Below are 19,633 nucleotides of genomic sequence, written 5' to 3'. Positions count from 1 at the left end.
GCACGGGAGATGGTCCGGACACGGTTGAGGGCCCTGTCAACCACCGTGGGTGGAAAACCTCGGTTAAGGAAGAAGGAGGACATGTCAGAGGAATTTGAAAGTGGCATCATCGGAACAGATGTGACGGAGGCGAAGGAACTGAGAGAATGGGATGGAGTCCTTACAGGAAGCGGGGTGTGAGGAGCTGTAGTCAAGGTAGCTGTGGGAGTCGGTAGGCTTGTAATGGATATTGGTGGACAGTCTATCACCAGAGATTGAGACAGAGAGGTCAAGGAAGGGAAGGGAAGTGTCAGAGATGGACCATGTGAAAATGATGGAGGGGTGGAGATTGGAAGCAAAATTAAATTTTTCCAGGTCCAGACGAGAGCATGAAGCAGCACCGAAGTAATCATCGATGTACCAGAGAAAGAGTTGTGGGAGGGGGCCGGAGTAGGACTGCAACAAGGAATGTTCCACATACCCCATAAAGAGACAGGCATAGCTGGGGCCTATGCGGGTACCCATAGCCACACCTTTTATTTGGAGGAAGTGAGAGGAGTTGAAGGAGAAATTGTTCAGTGTGAGAACAAGTTCAGCCAGACGGAGGAGAGTAGTGGTGGATGGGGATTGTTCGGGCCTCTGTTCGAGGAAGAAGCTAAGGGCCATCAGACCATCCTGGTGGGGGATGGAGGTGTAGAGGGATTGGACGTCCATGGTGAAGAGGAAGCGGTTGGGACCAGGGAACTGGAAATTGTTGATGTGACGTAAGGTGTCAGAGGAATCACGGATGTAGGTGGCAAGGGACTGGACAAGGGGAGAGAGAATGCAGTCAAAATAACGAGAAATGAGTTCTGTGGGACAGGCTGACACGATCGGTGTGCCGGGACAGTCCTGTTTGTGGATTTTGGGTAGGAGGTAGAAGCGGGCCGTCTGAGGTTGGGCGACTATCAGGTTGGAAGCTGTGGAGGGAAGATCTCCAGAGGAGATGAGGTCAGTGACAGTCCTGGAAACAATGGCAGTTTCATTCAGGAAACTGGTGCAGACAGGATGGGGTGAATGGTCTCCTTCTGTGCTGTAACAATTCTGTGAAATGCAGCAGACAACGGTGCACAGTAAGATCCCACAAATTGCAGTGACCTTTTAATCTGCTTTTAGTGATATTGCAACAGCTGAGGTATAACTAGTTATTTGCTCTGCATTGTTAAAGTTTTTTTGGTGTGGGAAGAAAGAGCCCAGTTTAGACAGACATCGGCTGACATCTCTCCCAACGCTGCACTTCAACCAAGTGATGCTGCACACTAAGCTCCGCCCCACTCCACCATCCGGCCACAGTGTCCTCTGGCGGCAGGCACTGAGCCCTACACCTTGAGCTGGAAGCCCCGCCTTGGCAACGCCACTAACCGCCAACAGCAACGCCTTCTGGCGGCCGGATGTCCTCGCTGCCACCGCTGGGAGCAGCTCCAGCGCCCTCCGGCGGCCAGATGTCCTCGCTGCCACCGCTGGGAGCAGCTCCAGCGCCCTCCGGCAGCCGGAGGTCCTCGCTGCCACCGCTGGGAGCAGCTCCAGCGCCCTCCGACGGCCGGACGTCCTCGCTGCCAACGCTGGGAACAGCACCAGCGCCATCTGGCGGCCGGAGGTCCTTGTTGCCACTGCTAGGAGCAGCACCAGCGCCGTCTGGCGGCCGGAGCTCCTCGCTGATGGGAGCGTTCGTCGCATTGAACTCGGCCATTAGACCGCCAAAAAAAAACCTCCCATCGCTCGCTATAGTGACCAGCGGACCTATTTTTTAATATTGTTCCTCACAGAGACACAGCAACCGGATGACATCAATTATAAACCTTTATTAGTTATATATGTGTATTTAATGATATCTAATTGTAAAGCCTGAATCTCGGTCACAGCTCCAACGCCACCGCCCTCTAATGGTTCCAACACTGACAGTAAGAGGTAAGCCCTACCAACCCCCTCACCTCCAGCCCCAGCGCCTCCAGCGGTCGGCGGCCCCTTTGGATGACAACAGCTGGGTGACGTCCATCACGAAGCCCCGCCCTTCCACTCCTCTGGCCCCGCCCCCGCCCCATGCCCTCAGACCACGCCTTCCCCACTAAGCACCTCCTCTTGGAGCGCCCTCCGGTGGGGGCGGTCCGTAATGTTAGCGCCGACTCCGAGAATGGAGGCTGTTAAAGGGGAGGGGGGGAGGTGGGAGCCGAACGTCGGAGCAATAAGTCCCGCCCACTGTCCTGCCCTGCCCCCACCCCGGATGGCCCCGCCCCTGACCCGGCTAGCCCCTCCCTCTCCCCGGTTGGCCCCGCCCCTTGCGGTAAACGGTGGGTCAGTCCCCGCCTTTTTAGCTGTGGCCACGCCCACATTATCAAGTTCCCGATCTCCCCGCCTACTTTCTCCCCACCCTGTATGGCCCACGGGCGTTACGCAATGTCACCGCCGTCTCCGGGAGTGACGTCATTCACGAAAGCCCTGCTCTCCTCTGGTCCTGCCCCCAGGCCCCGCCTTCTTTCAACCCCGCCCCCAACCACCCTTCACGCTCCTCACCTCCAGCCGCAGCGACCACCAGCGGCCGGCGGTCTGCAGCCTGTGCGCCATCTGTGGGAACGAGGGCGGCCGGGTGACGGTGCCGACGAGCCCCGGCCACAGTCGCCACGCCCCCTCCGCCGGCAGCTCCCCCAGGCGGCCGGAGGATCTCCCGGTGTCGGAGCGGAGCGGCTGCCGCGGTCCCGGTCCCTCGCTCTCGGCGGGCAGGTGGGCGGCTTTTCCCCCCGACCTTCATCCTCCCAACCCTCCCCCCATTGAGAAAAATTAAAACTAAAAGGGAAATAACCCGGGGCGGGGAAGCGGGAGGCCGCAGGCGGGAAGCAGGAGGCCGACCGGCCGGCGGGGCGGGGGTGGGTGGGGGAAGGAACCGGGGACCCAGCCCCACCCCAGCGGGGGACCGCGGGACTGGGGGCCCGAGGCCTAGGCTCTAACTGACTGTATCTCTCGTTGTGTTTGCAGGCGCTCGGTCCGTGTCGATCCCGCTCGGAGACTCGGGCTCTTACCCTCGGGAGCCGCACCGAGCAGGGCGGCGATGGCTCAGTCCCCGGGGCAGGCCGCTCTGCCCGGGGTACAGGTAAGAGGGAGAGGAGGGGGAGGCTAGGCCGTGTTCTGGGACCCTGACCACCCTCTACCACCCCCCCCCCCCCCCCTCCGGGCCCGTGTCCATGTCCAAACTCCCCTGGAGGGCCCCCAGGGTTTAATTTGTTGGGGTGGGGGTGCTACAACAACAATAAGGTGCATTTATGTAGCACCTATAACGTTTCTGAGTATTGCTGAAAAGAGAGACATGCTGCCAAAGCTTTCACCCCGGCACTTAACAGGACAGACCCGAGAATGCCAAATTTCAGAGGGAGACACAATTTATACTACACGGAGGGGGGGGGGGGGGGGGTGGGGAAGAAGCTCTGTATGTTCATACATGGGGGAGGGGGGGAGGGAGTGAGGTGGAGAAGTTCTGTATGTTCATATACGGGGCGGGGGGGTGGGGTGGGGGAGGTGGAGAAGCTCTGTATGTTTATACACAGGGTACTGTGCTCTGCAAGCAAAAGGAATGTGGCCAGGCATTGGCATTCTGGGCGTTCCGAAAAAGGGTCATTTAGACTCAAAACGTTAACTCTGTTCCTCGCTCTGTGGATGTTGCCAGACTGGCTGAGTTTTTCCAGCACTTTGTTATTAATTTCAGATCTCTGGCATCCACATATTTTGCTTTTATTGTATTGGCAATCTTGAGTCTGTCCCGATGAGGCAAAAAGCTTTGACCGCATAGTGAAATAGCGAGAGTTCAGATCCAACATGTTCGCATAGAGGTGAAGGATAGGACCAACAAGTCCAGGGAACCCTGAATGTCAAGGGATATAGTGGATTGGATAAGGAAAAAAAAGAGGCTTATGGCAGATACAGAGGGCTGAAAACAGCAGAAGCCCTGGAGGAGTATAGAAAGTGTAGGGGGTACTTAAAAAAGTAATTAGGAGAATGAAGAGGGGGCATGAAAAAACACCAGTGGGCAAATAAAGGAAAATCCCAAGGCATTTTATAAATCTGTTAAGGGCCAGAGGATAACGAGGGAAAGAGTAGGCCAACTAGGGACCAAAGTGGCAAACTGCGTGGAACTGAAGGTTTTAGGTGAGGTTTTAAATGATTACTTTTCATCTGTGTTCACTATGGAGAAGGACAATGCAGGTGCCTAAATCAGGGAGGGGACTGTGATATACTTGAACAAATTAGCATTGAAAGGGAGGAGGTATTAGCAGTTTTAGCAGGCTTAAAAGTGGAAAATCCCCAGGCCCAGATGAGATGTATTCTAGGCTGCTATGTGAAGCAAGGGAGGAGATTGCAGGGGCTCTGATACTAATTTTCAAATCCTCTCTGGCTACAGGAGAGGTGCCAGAGGACTGGTGGACAGCGAATATGGTACCATTATTCAAGAAAGGTAGTAGGGATAAACCAGGTAATTACAGGCCAGTGTGTATAACATCAGTGGTAGGGAAAATATTGGAAAAAATTCTGAGGGACAGGATTAATCGCCACTTGGAGAGGCAGGGATTAATCAAGGATAGTCAGCATGGCTTTGTCAAGGGAAGATCACGTCTAACAAATTTGATTGAATTTTTTGAGGAGGTGACTAGTTGTGTAGATGAGGGTAGTGCAGTTGATGTATTCCACATGGACTTCAGTAAGGTTTTTGACAAGGTCCTGCATGGGAGAATGGTCCAGAAGGTAAGAGCCCATGGGACCCAGGGCAAATTGGATCCAAAATTGGCTTAGTGGCAGGAGGCAGAGGGTGATGGTCAAAGGTTGTTTTTGCGATTGGAAGCCTGTGGCGAGTGGTGTACCACAAGGATTGTTGCTGGGACCCTTGCTGTTTATAGTGTACATTAATGATTTAGATATGAATATAGGAGGTATGATCATTAAGTTCACAGATGATACAAAAACTGGTGGTGTGATAAATGGTGAGGAGGAAGGCCTTAGATTACAGGACGATATAGATGGGCTGGTAAGATGGACAGAGCGGTGGCAAATGGAATTTAATCCTGAGAAGTGTGAGGTGATTCATTTTGGAAGGACTAACACGGTAAGGGAATACACAATGAATGGTAGGACCCTAGGAAGTACAGAGGATCAGAGGGACCTTGGTGTACATGTCCCATAGTTCCCTGAAGGCAGCAACACGGGTAGATAAGGTAGTTAAGAAAGCTTATGGGATACTTGCCTTTATTAGCTGAGGCATGGAATATAAGAGCAGGGAGGTTATATTGGAGCTGTATAAAATGCTAGTAAGGCCACAGCTGGAGTGTTGTGTATAGTTCTGGTCGCCACACTGTAGGAAGGATGTGATTGCACTGGAGAGGGTGCAGAGGAGATTCACCAGGATGTTGCCTGGACTGGAGCGTTTCAGCTATGAAGGGAGGCTGGATTGGCTAGGGTTGTTTTCATTAGAGCAGAGAAGGCTGAGGGGGGACCTGATAGAGGTATACAAAATTATGAAGGGCATAGAAAGGGTAGATAGGAAGAAACTTTTCCACTCAGCGGAGGCTTCAATAACCAGGGGGCATAGATTTAAGGTAAGGGGCAGGAGGGTGGTTGGAATCTGGAACACACTGCCTGAGGGTGTGGTAGAGGCAGAAACCCTCACAACATTTAAGAAGTATTTAGAGGAGCATTTGAAACGTCAGAATGTACAGGGCTAAGGGCCGAGTGCTAGAAAATGACATTAGAATAGATAGGTGCTTGATGGCCAGCATGAACACAATGAGCTGAAGGGCCTGTTTCTGTGCTGTATAACTGTATGACTACCTTTAACATAGTAAAACCTCGCAAAGATGCTTCACAGGAACCTTAATGAGCCATATGTTTGGACCTGTCCATGTTAGGATAAGTGACCAAAAGCTTGGTCAGAGGTTGGTTTTGAGGAGCGTCTTAAAGGAGGAAAGAGAGCGAGAGAGGTTTAGGAAGGGACTTCCAGAGCTCCCAGTTAACTGGAGGCTCAGCTGCCAATGGTGAAGTGTTGGAATTTGGGGATCCACAAGAGACCAGAATTGGTGGAACCTTGTAATATTATTCCACATCATATTTTCCCTAAACTGTTTATATAATACAGTTAATGTAGAAAACTGTCCCAATACACTTCACAGGAGTGTTAATCAGACAAATTTTGGTGCTGAGCCACAATGAAGTTCAATGCAGAGAAGCGTGAGGTGATTCATTTTGGCAGGAGGATTATGGACAGATAGTATAAAATAAAGGGAGATACTCTAAAGGAGGTGCAGGAACAGAGGGACCTTGGTGTATATGTGCATAAGTCATTGAAGATGGCAGGGCATGTTGAGAGAGCAGTTAAAGCATATAGTATTTTAGGCTTAATAGGGGCATTGTGTACAAGAGTAAGGAGGTCAAGTTGAACTTGTATAAGACACTTGTTAGGCCTCGTCTGGAGTACTGCATCCAGTTCTGGGCACCATACTTGAGGACGGATGTGAAGGCATTGGAGAGAGTACAGAGGAGATTCACAACAATGATTCCCAGGATAAAGAACTGTAGCTATGAGGATAGATTGGAGCGGTTGGGGACTGTCTCCCTTGGAGAAAAGAAAGCTGAGAGGAGACTTGATTGAGGTATTCAAGATCCTGAGGGGAATGGACAGGGTAAATAGTGAGAAACTGTTCCCACTCAAGAGAACATCAAGAACTAGAGGGCACAGATTCAAAATAGTTGGCAAAAGGAGTAAAAGCGATGTGAGGAAACGTTTTACCCCTGGAGGGCTGCTGAAATCTGGACCAAACTTCCTGAGAGGGTTAAAAACAAAAAAACTGCGGATGCTGGAAATCCAAAACAAAAACAGAATTACCTGGAAAAACTCAGCAGGTCTGGCAGCATCGGCGGAGAAGAAAAGAGTTGACGTTTCGAGTCCTCATGACCCTTCGACAGAACTTGAGTTCGAGTCCAGGAAAGAGCTGAAATATAAGCTGGTTTAAGGTGTGTGTGTGGGGGGCGGAGAGATAGAGAGACAGAGAGGTGGAGGGGGTTGGTGTGGTTGTAGCGACAAACAAGCAGTGATAGAAGCAGATCATCAAAAGATGTCAACAACAATAGTACAATAGAACACCCTGAGAGGGTGGTTGGGGCATGTTCGATTGAGGTATTCAAAAGGGAATTGGATTGCTGTCTGAAAAGAATGAGTGTGCAAGGTTACGGGGGATAAGGCAGGGGAGTGGAACTAGGTAGAATGCTCTTTCAGAGAGCCAGTGCAGACTCGATGGGCTGAATGGCCTCCTGCACTGTAAATAGTCTGTGATAGAGACATTAGGACTGGTAACCAAAAGCTTGCTCAGGAACACTTGAAGGTGCATCTTAAAGGAGGTAGTGGGTGAGGCCATGGAGAGATTTGCAAACACAAATAAGAATTTTAAAACATTGTTAATGCTTAATTTAAGCCCACTTCTTAAACTATAATTCTAAAATTAAATTGTCAGATCTGTTATTCTTTATCAGTAATGTTTTAAAATATGGAAACTTTATATTTCAGAGATTTCATTCAGGTATTCAGGAGAACTGTATTTAGATGCATGCTCATTTATGTGTCTCTAGCTATATCATTCAGGCCTTTTTTACTTGACTATTCCAGTGCTCCCTTAATTGGCTTCCCATTTTCCATCCTTTGTAAACTTCAACTCATCCATAACTCTGCTAACCATATCCTAACTTGCTTCCTGTCCCGTCCACCCACTTACCCTGTGCTCACTGACCTCCATTGGCTTCCAGTTCAGGAACAGAATTGAGAATTCTCCCTCCATGACCTCTCCTGTCCCTGTCTCTGTGCTTCTCCCATTCCTTTCTTATCCCTGATTTTAACCACTCCACCCTTAGTGGCCATGCCTTCAGCTGCCTGGCCCCTAAGTTCTAGGGTTTTCTCCTTCAATCTCCCTTTCTTCCTTAAGACATTCTTGAAAACCTTCCTCTGAGCAAGATTTTGGCCACTTGTCCTAAGGGCCCGAATTTCATGGTTAGTGAAGTGACACTGACCTCTTAAGAAAGCTGGCCACAAAGATCTGTTGTGTGGATTTCTCATTTCCCGATGTTAGCTTAAATGTGGCACAAAGTCAAGAGCTTCCAACAGCAGTAGTGTCATCAGTCAGAGTAAGCAGCCAGTCACGTAGGAGTATTTTCACAGACTGCAAACCAGGAGATAAAATGCACTGATTATCTTTCACTTTTAATTACATTTTGCAGAGAACAAGATAAATGATTGTGGCGTATGCAGGGTACTCAGTTAGAAGCTGGAATATCACAAACAAACTTTTAAAAAATATACTTTAAAAAATATGTGCATTTTTTTATCATAATGGAGAAATTTGATATTCCACAAATATAAAATTAGTTTTTTTCAATGGCCCAGAAAGGTTTATCAGGAGTAGTTATGAAACCCGATTCCACTGTAATTACTGCTGCAAAGTCCATGTCATTATCTTCTTAGTGGCTCAACATCAAATTGTATCGCATGCTCCTCTACAGTGCCATGAAAGGCGCTATGTAAATGCAGGTTGTGTCGTGTAATTCTCGATAATGAGGATGTACTACAGAAAATAAACTGCCGAGTAATGAAACAAATAACTCGGCATAAAATTCTGAAAGGTTTTGAATAGAGTAAATAAAGAGAAACTTCCGGTGGCGGGAGGATCAGTAACCAGAGGACCCAGGTTTAAGGTAACTGGCAAAAGGACCCAAGGCTCTGTGTGTGGTGGAGGGAAGGAACGGGGAGGGATGATGACAAATGCTTGCATTTAGTGAGTTGTTGTAATCTGGAAGCAAATTCAATAGTAACTGTCAGAAGGGAATTGGATAAATACTTGAGAAGGAATAATTTGCAAGGCTATGGGGGAAAACGCAGGGTGAGTGAGATTAATTGGAAAGCTCTTTCAAAGAGCTAGCACAGACACGATGAGCTGAATGCCACGTGAGTTATATGCTGACGAGTGCTGTGTTTTCACTATTTAAGTAGCTGTCCGGTGTTGTAAATTCTATGAGGCTTTTTTAAAACAAAATATGTAAAGCGGAGGATTTCTGTCTCTGTCTTGTGGCTGTTATTCACTGAGCAGTTTCAGTTTCCTGTATATTGTGCTTGACATCTCAAAACTGTTTGAAGATCTGCAACTGAGATCACGGTGCCATTTGGCAAATTACTGCTTGGACTGGCTGAAGCTTGCAAGTTGCTGTTTGTAATTTCCGCTACATGCTGTCCTGTCACTTTCTATGCTAAACTAATTTATGAAGTGCTATGCTGGAAATAGCTGCGAATTGCTTATTTTACAAGCAGTGTTTCCTCAACAGCTTGATGAACCGTGTTTGCATAATATTTGCATAATGCAAAGTTGTAGAGAATGGACTTGTATTAGACTGCAAAAATCCCAGCTGCTTTGCTCATCCCATTTTAGAATACCTGCAGATCAAAGATGGCTTGACATACTGCTTGCTTATTTAACAACAACTTGCATTTATATAGTGCCTTTTAATGTTGCAAAACGCCCCTAGATTAAAATAAAAGCAAAAAATGCTTAGCAGGACTGGCAGCATCTGTGGAGAGAGGGAGAGAAAATAGAGACAACGTTTCAGGAGAATTACCTTTTATTGGAATTGGGAAAAGTTAGAGATGTAGAGATTTGAGCATGGGCTGGGCGGGGCAAAGACAAAAGGAAGGCCTGTGGGTGGGGAAGACAGGAGCGATTGAGTGACAGAAGAGTTGGTCTTCCAGGGCCAAAGGGAATGGAGATGGGGTAAGAAAAGAAATAAAAGGTGTGCCTAGAGCAGGTGTGCTTCTGTCTGAAAGCAACAATAAGAGAAAATCTGAAAGGGGTTTGATGATATTACAGCATTTTAATATTTGACCTTTTTGTGACCGGCAGATCTTAGTGTTATGATGGTGAAATAGTTTCTCCAACTGGTAATTATACACTTGACTGTAGCTGAATTCTCAACCTCTTCCCCCTTTTTTTTAAGCCATGCTGCAAAATTCCTTCCGTTCTCCACTGATCTAGTTATTAATACTTGGCATGCCAGGTGGTGATTGGTGTGTTAACAGTTCACTCAGTGCCTGAGTTGCTGTGGCAACGTGCACTCTTACATGCGTGTTGTAGTCTGGAGCTATGGGTGGTGATGATAGAGGCCGCAACTTTCTTTCCCTCACGTGGCTGACCAGGAATCTCTCCTGTTCTTACCACCTGCCATTGGCATGTGTTGGAAAGATTTGCAAGTTGATACCCAACCTGTTTGGCCGCATTATGAACACAGCTTCCATGCGCATCAAGTCCTGGAGTAGGACTTGAACCCAAAGCTCAGAGGCAGGGACTCTACCGACTGCGCCACAAGACCACCTCGCACACTAAGTACAGTGAGACAAAATAACAGAGCCTCTAAGTATAAATTGTGTTGCAGCTTACTTTGTGTGAATAGTATTTAATTCTTATGGTATTTTTAGCTTTATTGCTGCAGACCTAAAATATAAAAATTGGCTGCAGTGGCAACCAAAACTAGACTACCAATGTGAAGGGAGGGAGGAGATGGAAGCTGATATTGGAATTAAGGGGCTGAGGAGCAGATCTCCCAATGGTGATTGAAAGATCAATTTTCTCAAGCAGAATACTATGGATGTTGCCAATTTGAAATGAAAACAGAAAATCATGGAAATGCTCAGCAGGCCAGACAGCATCTGTGGAGAGAAACAGTTAACGTTTCAGGTCGCTGACTTTTCATCAGAAGGAGTTGATGGTGCAGTGGTAATGTTGCTGGACTAGTAATACAGAGGTCCAAAGTGATCCATGTGATGCAAATTGTTCTCTTTCAAGTATTTGTCCAATTCCATTTTAAAAGTTTCAAATGATCCTGTCCATTATAAACTCAAATATTTCCAAACTCTGCTGTCCAGATCCAGACGTCGTGCTCCCATCCCTACCATACTTTAGCAATCCCCCTTGGCTCCCAGTCTCCTACCACATTGAATTCCGACCACCTACTGGTTGACGAATCCGTCCTTAGCCTAACCCACCTCAATCACTGTAATTTTCTTCATCCCCTAATACTATTCAGCGTTCACCCTCTGTCCTTGTGCCTTAGCATCTTCCACTCCTGCCCCATCCAGTTGCCCCATTAATGGCAGGCCTTCACCAGTTTGAGCCCTGTGCTCTGGACCACTCTCCCTCAACTGCTGCCACCTTACTACCCTTCTCCAGGAGCTTCAAGAGCGTTCTCAAAAACCTACCCTGTCCTCTAGGCCATTGAACACCTCCCCGAACTTTTCTGCTGCCTGGTGATCTCAGTGCTCTTCCAATCTGGTCTCTTGAGCAACCCTGAGTTTCTTTGCCCTATCAGTAGAAGCTGTACCTTCAGCTGTCTCAGCAGTCAGCTCTGGAATCCTCTCTTTAAAAATTTCTGACTCTCTTCTTCTCTCCTCCTTTGAGATGCTCTTTAAAACCTAACTCTTTAACCAAGCTTGTGTTATCTGGCCTAACATCTCTTTCCATGGCTCCATGACCAATTTTGTTTGACAATGCTTCTGCGAAGCACCTTGTATTGTTTCACCATGCTAAAGGTGTTGTATGAATGCAAATTGTTGGTGGTGTATCTACCACCTGAAGCACCTTGGGATGTGTCAGGTGTGAAATGTGCACTAGAGGTGTGAGTTATTGGGAACAGAATTTGAAAATACTGATTTGATTTTGCTGCAAGTGAATGTCTGCTAGGAATAGGAGCAGAAAACAATCTCCAACTATGCCTTTATTATTGTTTATTAAATTTTGGCTATAGGTGTGTGTGTGATTAATGTTATTTTTTGCCAGATTGTTGGTGCAACTGGCTGTATTTTTTGATGCAATTTCTGGATAACTCATTGTTTCATTTCCCATCTCCCAAAAGCTCACCCTGTCCCACTCCCCTCCATAATTAACCCCTTACCCTGCTTTCTGCAAGAATGAAACTCAGCACTACGGAATTCCCATCAGTGGGATATGTTCAGAATAATCCCTCAGAAAATGGGGAGAGAGGGGTGGAGAGGTTTAGGAATGGAATTCCAGAGCTTAGAGCCCAGGCAGCTGGAAGTGCCACCGTCAATGGTGGGGTTATTAAAATAAGGGAGGTGTAGGAGGCCAGGATTGGAGAAGCGCAGATATCTCAGAGGGCTTAAGGCTGGGAGGAGGTTACAGAGATGGGGGAGGGCTGAGACCATGGAGGGATTTGAAGTCATGATGAGAATTTTAAAATCAAGGCACTATTCAAAGAGGAGCCAGTGTAGGCCAGCAAGCACAGGGATGAGGGCTGAATGGAAGTTGGTGCACGTCAGATACGGGTAGCAGAGTTGTGGATGAACTCCAGTTTATTGAGGGTGCAAAATGAGAGAGCTAGCAAGTAGCCTTTGCATATGAAGGGGGAAGTTGTGTGTTGTTTTATGAACAAAGGGGAAAGAGTAGTGCCTGTGAAATTCGGTGACAGCAGGGATGGGGGGGAAAAAGGATGAAATTACTTTGTGAAGGGTTACTTTCTGCTAAGTAAGATAAATTAGTTACTATCCTGAGAGGGAAGGAGAAAGACATTAAGTAGAGCCCCCAGTTGCCACTGCAGGGATGATCTGTGTCTACCAGCATATTGAGCGAACATGATCTCGACATTGGTATCTGTATGGGATTGTATAAAACAGAGGGAGACCTTTCGGTCCCTTGTGCTTATGCCGACTCTTTGAAAGATCTATCCTGTTAGTCCCACTGCCCTGCTCTTTCCCCATAGTCCTCCAGATTTTTCTTTTCCAAGTATTAATCCAATTCCCTTTTGAAAGTTCCTATTGAATCTGTTTCCACTGCCCATTCAGTGCATAGCCAAAACATATTTCCCTGTGTAAAAATTCACATCTCCCCTCTGGTTGTTTTGCCAATTATCTTAAATCTGTGTCCTCTGGTTACTAACCATTATGCCGAAAGAAATGGTTGTTTCTTATTTACTCTATGAAAACCCTTGATGATTTTGAACACCTCTGTTAAATTTCCCATTAGCTTTCTCTGCTCTAAGGAGAATGTGCCCAGTCTTTCCAAGTAGCTGAAGTCCCTCATCCCCTGATACCATTCTACTAAATCGCCTCTTCAGACTCTCCAATTTGATATCCTTGGGTGATATTAAAATTCCAACCTGATTTTTTTTACTTAAGTGAATTATCTGGGTCACTGGTAGTCACACCAGGGGAAAATGTACATTTACATCAATGTGTAGAAGCTCTTGGGTTGGGGGTAGCTCCCTAAATAAAATCAACTTAGTTTTTGGGTTCCTTTTTAGTGCTGCTTGTGTCATTTGTAGATGTTGAGATTAATTTGCTATTGAAACCAAGGTTCCTGTTGCAATTTTATGGTTGTGCTTGTAAAATTAAGATTAAACTCTGTGGTGTATTGTTGTTGGACTGGAGAAGATCCTTTGAATATTGGATATCCAATGAAGTTTGCAAAATTTAACCAATTGCATCTAAAATATAGAACATCATCTATATAGGTATATATAGTGTCTCAAAGCCACCAACCTTGGGACTGAGTCCGTGCTGGATTTCAGAACTTGCCAGTTTTTGGGTTGGGCTGTTCGGTGAGTCGGGCAATTTGGGTTGGCTCAACAGTCACTCAGAGTGGGAAAAGACAGAGCTGCAAAGCTGATAATTAGTTGGCGCACCATGTGCCAATGCAGCATCTAGCCTGACAACCTGGTGTTATTTTGCTCAATGATTAAAATTCATGCGTGGCAGCTTTAAAAAATGTCCGATTTTTGGATAGCCGGATTTGAGACATTGTACCTGTATTAGATTTTTTAATAAAGTACACCGGATTGTCCAATGCAATGGGCGTTTTCCAATTTTGGGTATTCACTCAGCAAACAGTTGCAACTTTGATAGTTTTTGCATGATTGTGCTAAAGCCTCAACACTGAATTGTGGTGAAACTTCAAAAGGTAGGCAGACTATTTAAAGATTAGTGTGTTCCCATGAAATGCAGTTCTATGGTAGAGCAATGTATTGCAGACAGAGGAAGGTATTTTTAAAACATTTGAGCTTGACGCCTACTTGATTTATATTGCGCGTTCAGTCTTCGCATTTGCAGTTACCATGGAGCACCTCAGTAAGAGTGCTAGCACTTTCCCAGCAATTCAGCATTGAACAAATCCTCCCTGTCGCAGCTACAAGAGCAGTGAGCTCCAAGCAGCAACTGTGGAGATCACAAATATCTCAGAAATGTACAGAAAGTGATGCATTTATAGTCTGGTGCAGTGTCTGTGTATCTATGTATGGTTCCAGAAATGAATAACTTCAGTTTTGAGGACAGATTGGAAAAGCTGGGGCTGTTCTCCTTAGAGAAGAGAAGGTTGAGAAGTGATTTGATAGAGATGTTCAAACTTGTGAGGGGCCTGGACAGAGTAGATAGGGAAAGATTTTTCATTGGTGGAAGGATCAAGAGCCATAGGATACCAATTAAAGGTGAGTGGCAAAAGAACAAACAGAGACATAAGGAAAAACCCTTTTATGTTGTGGGTGATTAGGATCTGGAATGCACTGCTTGAGAACGTGCAGGCAGATTCAATTGTGGCTTTTGAACAGGAATTGGATAAATTCTTGAAAATAAAACAATTGCAGGGCTACAGGAAAAAGGAGGCGAGAATGGGACTAGTTGGATTGTTCTTGCAGGGAGCTAGCATAGACACCTCTGGCCAAGTGGTGGTCTCCTGTGCTGTAGCCATTCTATGTTTCCACATAGAGCTGAGCTTGTCATCACCTATTACTGTATGGCTTTTGCAGCGCAAATCTCTACACCAAGCTTCTATTGGCCTAAGTCTGAAACTTTCTAGGCATCTTTTTGAGTTTTTGATGTGATTAGAATTCATCACTGGGTTTTTCTGCCAGCCACTGAATACCCACTGACACACAGCATAAGGAGAGGCAATTATGATTTGATTGCTGTTAATCAATGTTGAGCAGTTGCGATTCTGATTATTTCACACAATAATATTCATGGGGACGTAAAATAGGATTAAAAATAGGACTGTCTGCTGTCCTGTGTCATTGAACTGAGTGCAGCAGGAAGATCATCTCAGTTCATTGACTGAGCAAAGGTTAAAGTGGGTAAATATAGGGTACTCATTAATAACTCCGATGGGGAATTCACGAGAAATCTCTATACTCAGAGAATGATTAGAATGTGGAACTCACTACGGAAATAGTGGTTGAGACAAATTGGGTAGATGACTTTAAAGGAAAATCGGATAAGTTCACGAAGGAGAAAGTAGTAGATATGCTGACAGGGTGAGATGAAGAGGAGTGGAGGGACACTCACATGAAGCCTAAATATCATTATAGACAGATTGGGCCTGTTTCTGTGCTGTAAGTGGTACGTAATATATTTATAGACAAATCAGGCCTGAAATTTCCTATTTTGTCACAAAGCTTGTTTAGAGTATTGGTACCAATATGTTTTAAGAGAAGTCGTACTTTAAAGCCCAGCTTTCATATTTTCCTAGTACAATCACTGTAGTTCAATAAACAAGCCAGATTATGCCCATGTTTAGAAGGGCAGACCTGATAATTGTATAGCAGAGTGCCTTACAGCTCAAGTGAACACAGAAAAATGCCACATCCACTTTACTGTAATCCAAGCGACAATACTACTTCCAATATAATGAACCATCTGCTGAAATTCTGCTCTTCAAGCATTGTTGACACTTGTACAGGCTATTGGCTGAGAGACATTTTGATATTCTGTTTTTTTTGTGCTCTTCTCTTGCATAGCACTCAGCACCACTAGCTGAAAGCCTTCTCATTCAAAATCATTAATTGGTATAATTTAAAAAATAATTGATTTGTCATTATTGCATGCTGATTACGTGACTGTGAGTGAGGCATGCACGGAAACGTGATTAGGAAGGAATTGGGGTTTCAACAGGCAAAGTGTTATCAGGAGACACTGCCTCCTCGCTCAATGCACAATTTGGAGAGCATACACCATCAGCAACTAATATAGCATTTCAGCATAATAAAGGTCCTTCACAGGAGTGTTGTCAAACAAAATGTGACACTGAGTCACATAAGGAGATATTATTTCAGGCAGCCAAAAGACCTGGGCTTTAAGCAGAATCTTGAAGGGGCAGAGGGGCCGAGGGAGAAAAGTTCCAGAGCTAAGGACCTTGGCAGCTGAAAGCATAATGGCCAGTGATAGAACAAGGAAATTCAGTGATGCACCAGGTTGCAGAGATCTCGGATTGTAGAGTTGTAGGAGGTTACAGAGATTGGGAGGAACGAGGCCAGGGAGGGATCTAAAAACAAGGATGAGAATTTCAAAATCCAGGTGTTCCCAGACCAGGAGCCATTGTAGGTCAGCAAGTGCTGGGGTAATGGGGGAACAGGACTTGGTGCACGCTAGGATATGGGCAATGGTATTTTGAATGAGCTCACGTTTATGGAAGATGGGAGGCCAGCTAGGAAGCATAGAGGCCATAATGATTTAATTGCTGTTAATCAACGCTGCTAATCAATGAAGAGGTAGCTTTTCTAGAATGAATATGTATTGATCAGGGTTAATAGAGCATTACCTGAAATACACACCTCCTCCTGATCCCTGACTATTACCTTGCAAAGAACTTGTGTTTATATCATGCCTTAGGACGTTCCAGAGTGATTTGCAGTCAATGCAGTTCTTATGAAATGTACTCACTGTTGTATTATTGGAAATGCAGCAGCCAATTGGTTTTATGCACAGCAAACTCCCACAAATAGCCAAGCAATAATGACCAGATATCTTTCTTTTAGTGATGTTGGTTGATGGATAAATATTCCCGAGAACACCAAGGAGAGCTCTCCTGCTCTTCTTTGAATAGTGTCATGGGATCTTTTACGTCCACATGGCCTTGGTTTAATATCTCATCCGAAAGATGGTGCCTCTGACAGTGCAGCACTGTCTCGGTACTAAACTAGAAGTGCTCAGATATCTGGAGTGGGACTTGAACCCAAAGCTTTCTGACTGAGGTGAGAGTGCTACCCACTGAATCACAGCATCACTGACATTCATTTCATTCCAAGAAGCAGAAAGATGTACTAATAATCAGATTCTAAATTCTAAACACAATCTGTTTCGAGTTGGGGGTTTATAACCATGTGTAATATACAGGACCATTTTTGTCCTGTTGTGAGAGAATATGCTTAATGTGCATGCTTTTCTTTATATATCTCGTAAATGTAAAATGTCTGGTTCCTTATCTTCAAGTGCAAATTTGATCCTTTAATGACATTTTAAAAATTATTTATGGCAGTAAATTTCTAATTACTGCAAGCATTCCCCCTTCACAAAAGTTATTTTTCAATTTCACTTAATCTGCAGTGATTTAAGTAACCTTAATCTATTTTATTTTTATAAATGTATTCTGGAAAAATAAAAACCTGTCAATGCCAATAAGCTATATCAATTAACGGTGAGAAGCTGATGTATGGACCTGTATTTCTATATTCATAAAAATGTTCTTGCCTCTGAGTCAGAAGGTTGTGGTTTCAAATTCCACCCTGGAGACCTGAGCACAAAATTCAGGCAGTACTGAGAGAGCGCTGCACTGTTGGAGGTGCTGACTTTTGGATGAGACAGTGTATTGAAGCCCTATCTGTTCTCTCAGGTAAAAAAAAGCCCATGAAGAAGAGCAAAGGAGTTCTCCCTGGTGTCAGGCCAATTTTTATCCCTTAACCAGCATCATTAAAAGCAGATTATCTGGTCATTATCACTATGCTGTTTGTGGGAGCTTGCTGAGTACAAATTGACTGCCATGTTTCCTGTTACAACAGTGAATACTTCAAAGGTACTGAATTGGCTTTAAAGTGATTTGGGGCATCCTGAGGTCATGAAAGACGCTATAGAAATGCAAATTTTTTTCTGAAGTTTAGCACAAGTTTCTGAGTTCTAACATTTCTTTTCATTTTTTTTCTTAGAGTTTGAAAGCAGATCCAGAAGAACTATTTACAAAGTTGGAGAAGATCGGAAAGGGCTCTTTTGGTGAAGTTTTCAAAGGAATAGACAACAGGACTCAGAAAATTGTGGCCATAAAAAATATTGATCTTGAAGAAGCTGAAGATGAAATTGAAGATATTCAGCAGGAAATAACGGTCCTAAGTCAATGTGATAGTCCATATGTTACAAAATACTATGGATCCTATCTGAAGGTGAAGCTTATCATTTTACTTGTTTTTGGGGAATGGTATATATTGAGGTAGAATAAACTTATGGTAGTTGGACGTCAGTAAAGTATTATATTAAATGTTAGGTGTGTTTTCAATATGGGTTTAGTCCAAATCCATTTTGAGATGAAGTGAGAGAACACTGATTTTTCTATAGTCTTAATTCACTGGAGCACAGTTAAGATTGACATTTAATTCTCCTGGTGTTGCTAATATCATGCTACCAAGATTGATTTACAAATGCTAGGGTAAGAGAGGTCAGAGAAGTGTGGCAGTCTGAATTCCAGACAAGACTATAATTGTTATTGAAAGGGGAACTGCAGGAATTGCAACTGCTTCTTTCCATCCACGTGCTGCCGGGTCAGAGTTTACAGGCTGCCCATTGGACATTAGGTGAGATTGGGTCGCGATGTGCTTTTGGTTCCAGTTACTGCAGGGGTAAAGATGGGAATTAAGGGAATGATAAAGCACCTGCGAGAAAAATAATTCCAAATAGATTGGGAATACATGGCAAAGGAGAAAAAAAAACCTTAATTTGTTAGATTTTGAACTGTCCTACATGTGACACATGAGCACTGTAGAGCTTTTTGTTACAGTCCTTTTAATGTTTAAAGTTGGGGCAACCATTTTCTGCTGAATAAATAAGTTGTGCGTAAAAGCACCCTTAATCAGACTCTGCCCACTTGCTAGTTACATCATAGGATTGATCCAGCTCTCTGATCCGAAAGTATGGGCACCCCTGTTATAGGATTCCAGAAAATTAATGGTACACCTTAAGTCTCTTACCTCAGTCTCTCTCCCTCTTTCTAAAGCTATCTATTGGAGGGGCTGATTGTTACAGACGTTTCCCCACCACCGCTCCCACTTGCACAGGCCTGAACCAAGCCTTGGTATCCTGCTCAAGATGCCATTTAAGGTGACTACTATGCGGTCAGCTCCCAAGAGAGCCCTTTACTATGTACCTCTATCCTTGCCCTTCTACTGTCACCCTTTCTCCCTCCTGCCTCAGTCTCCTTTCTTCTGTTGTTTAAGTTCTTCTGGTTCTAATAGTGGGTGCACTTTAGCCTCACTGCCAGTATAAACCACTCCTGCCATCCCCAGTCCATGCCTAATTTCTGCTTTTCACAAGAAACTCTGGATCTTTTTTTTTCAAATTTAGCTTCCAAATTTCTGGATTTTTCTCAGCATCAAAGCTATGCTTCTGGCATCTGCACTGGACTATACTAAGACTCAGCTGCTGTGTCTCTGATCTGCTGCCCAGTTGTTTCAATTTTAAAGTAACTCGATCAGCTTACAGCCCATCCCTCTCTGCTGCTGTTCCCTGCTGAGTTGGTTTCTGGCCTCTCTTTTCTACAGGGTTTTCAGCTTCCTATTCTCCTATTGC

General features: G+C 45.1%; 1 protein-coding gene across 2 annotated transcripts in view; it reads left to right on the top strand.

Moving 5' to 3' along the window:
* Nucleotides 1-1,905: 1,905 nt before the first annotated feature.
* LOC121284089 (serine/threonine-protein kinase 24) overlaps nucleotides 1,906-19,633 on the top strand; it is a 39,887-nt gene continuing 22,159 nt past the window's right edge. Inside the window, exons 1-3 of one of the 2 annotated variants that reach the window (XM_041199156.1) lie at nucleotides 1,906-1,926; nucleotides 2,989-3,103; nucleotides 18,004-18,234. In XM_041199156.1, the coding sequence (XP_041055090.1) occupies nucleotides 3,062-3,103; nucleotides 18,004-18,234 (273 nt within the window). In that variant the 5' untranslated portion in view covers nucleotides 1,906-1,926; nucleotides 2,989-3,061. Of the gene's footprint in view, nucleotides 1,927-2,629; nucleotides 2,737-2,988; nucleotides 3,104-18,003; nucleotides 18,235-19,633 lie in introns of those variants that run through there. The other variant, XM_041199154.1, reaches the window with a different exon arrangement.

This window comes from Carcharodon carcharias, chromosome 11 (assembly GCF_017639515.1).
Source record: "Carcharodon carcharias isolate sCarCar2 chromosome 11, sCarCar2.pri, whole genome shotgun sequence".
Lineage (NCBI taxonomy): Eukaryota > Metazoa > Chordata > Chondrichthyes > Lamniformes > Lamnidae > Carcharodon > Carcharodon carcharias.
The sequence above is the reverse complement of the archived record's forward strand: the minus strand, read 5'-3'. Positions and strand labels throughout refer to the sequence as shown.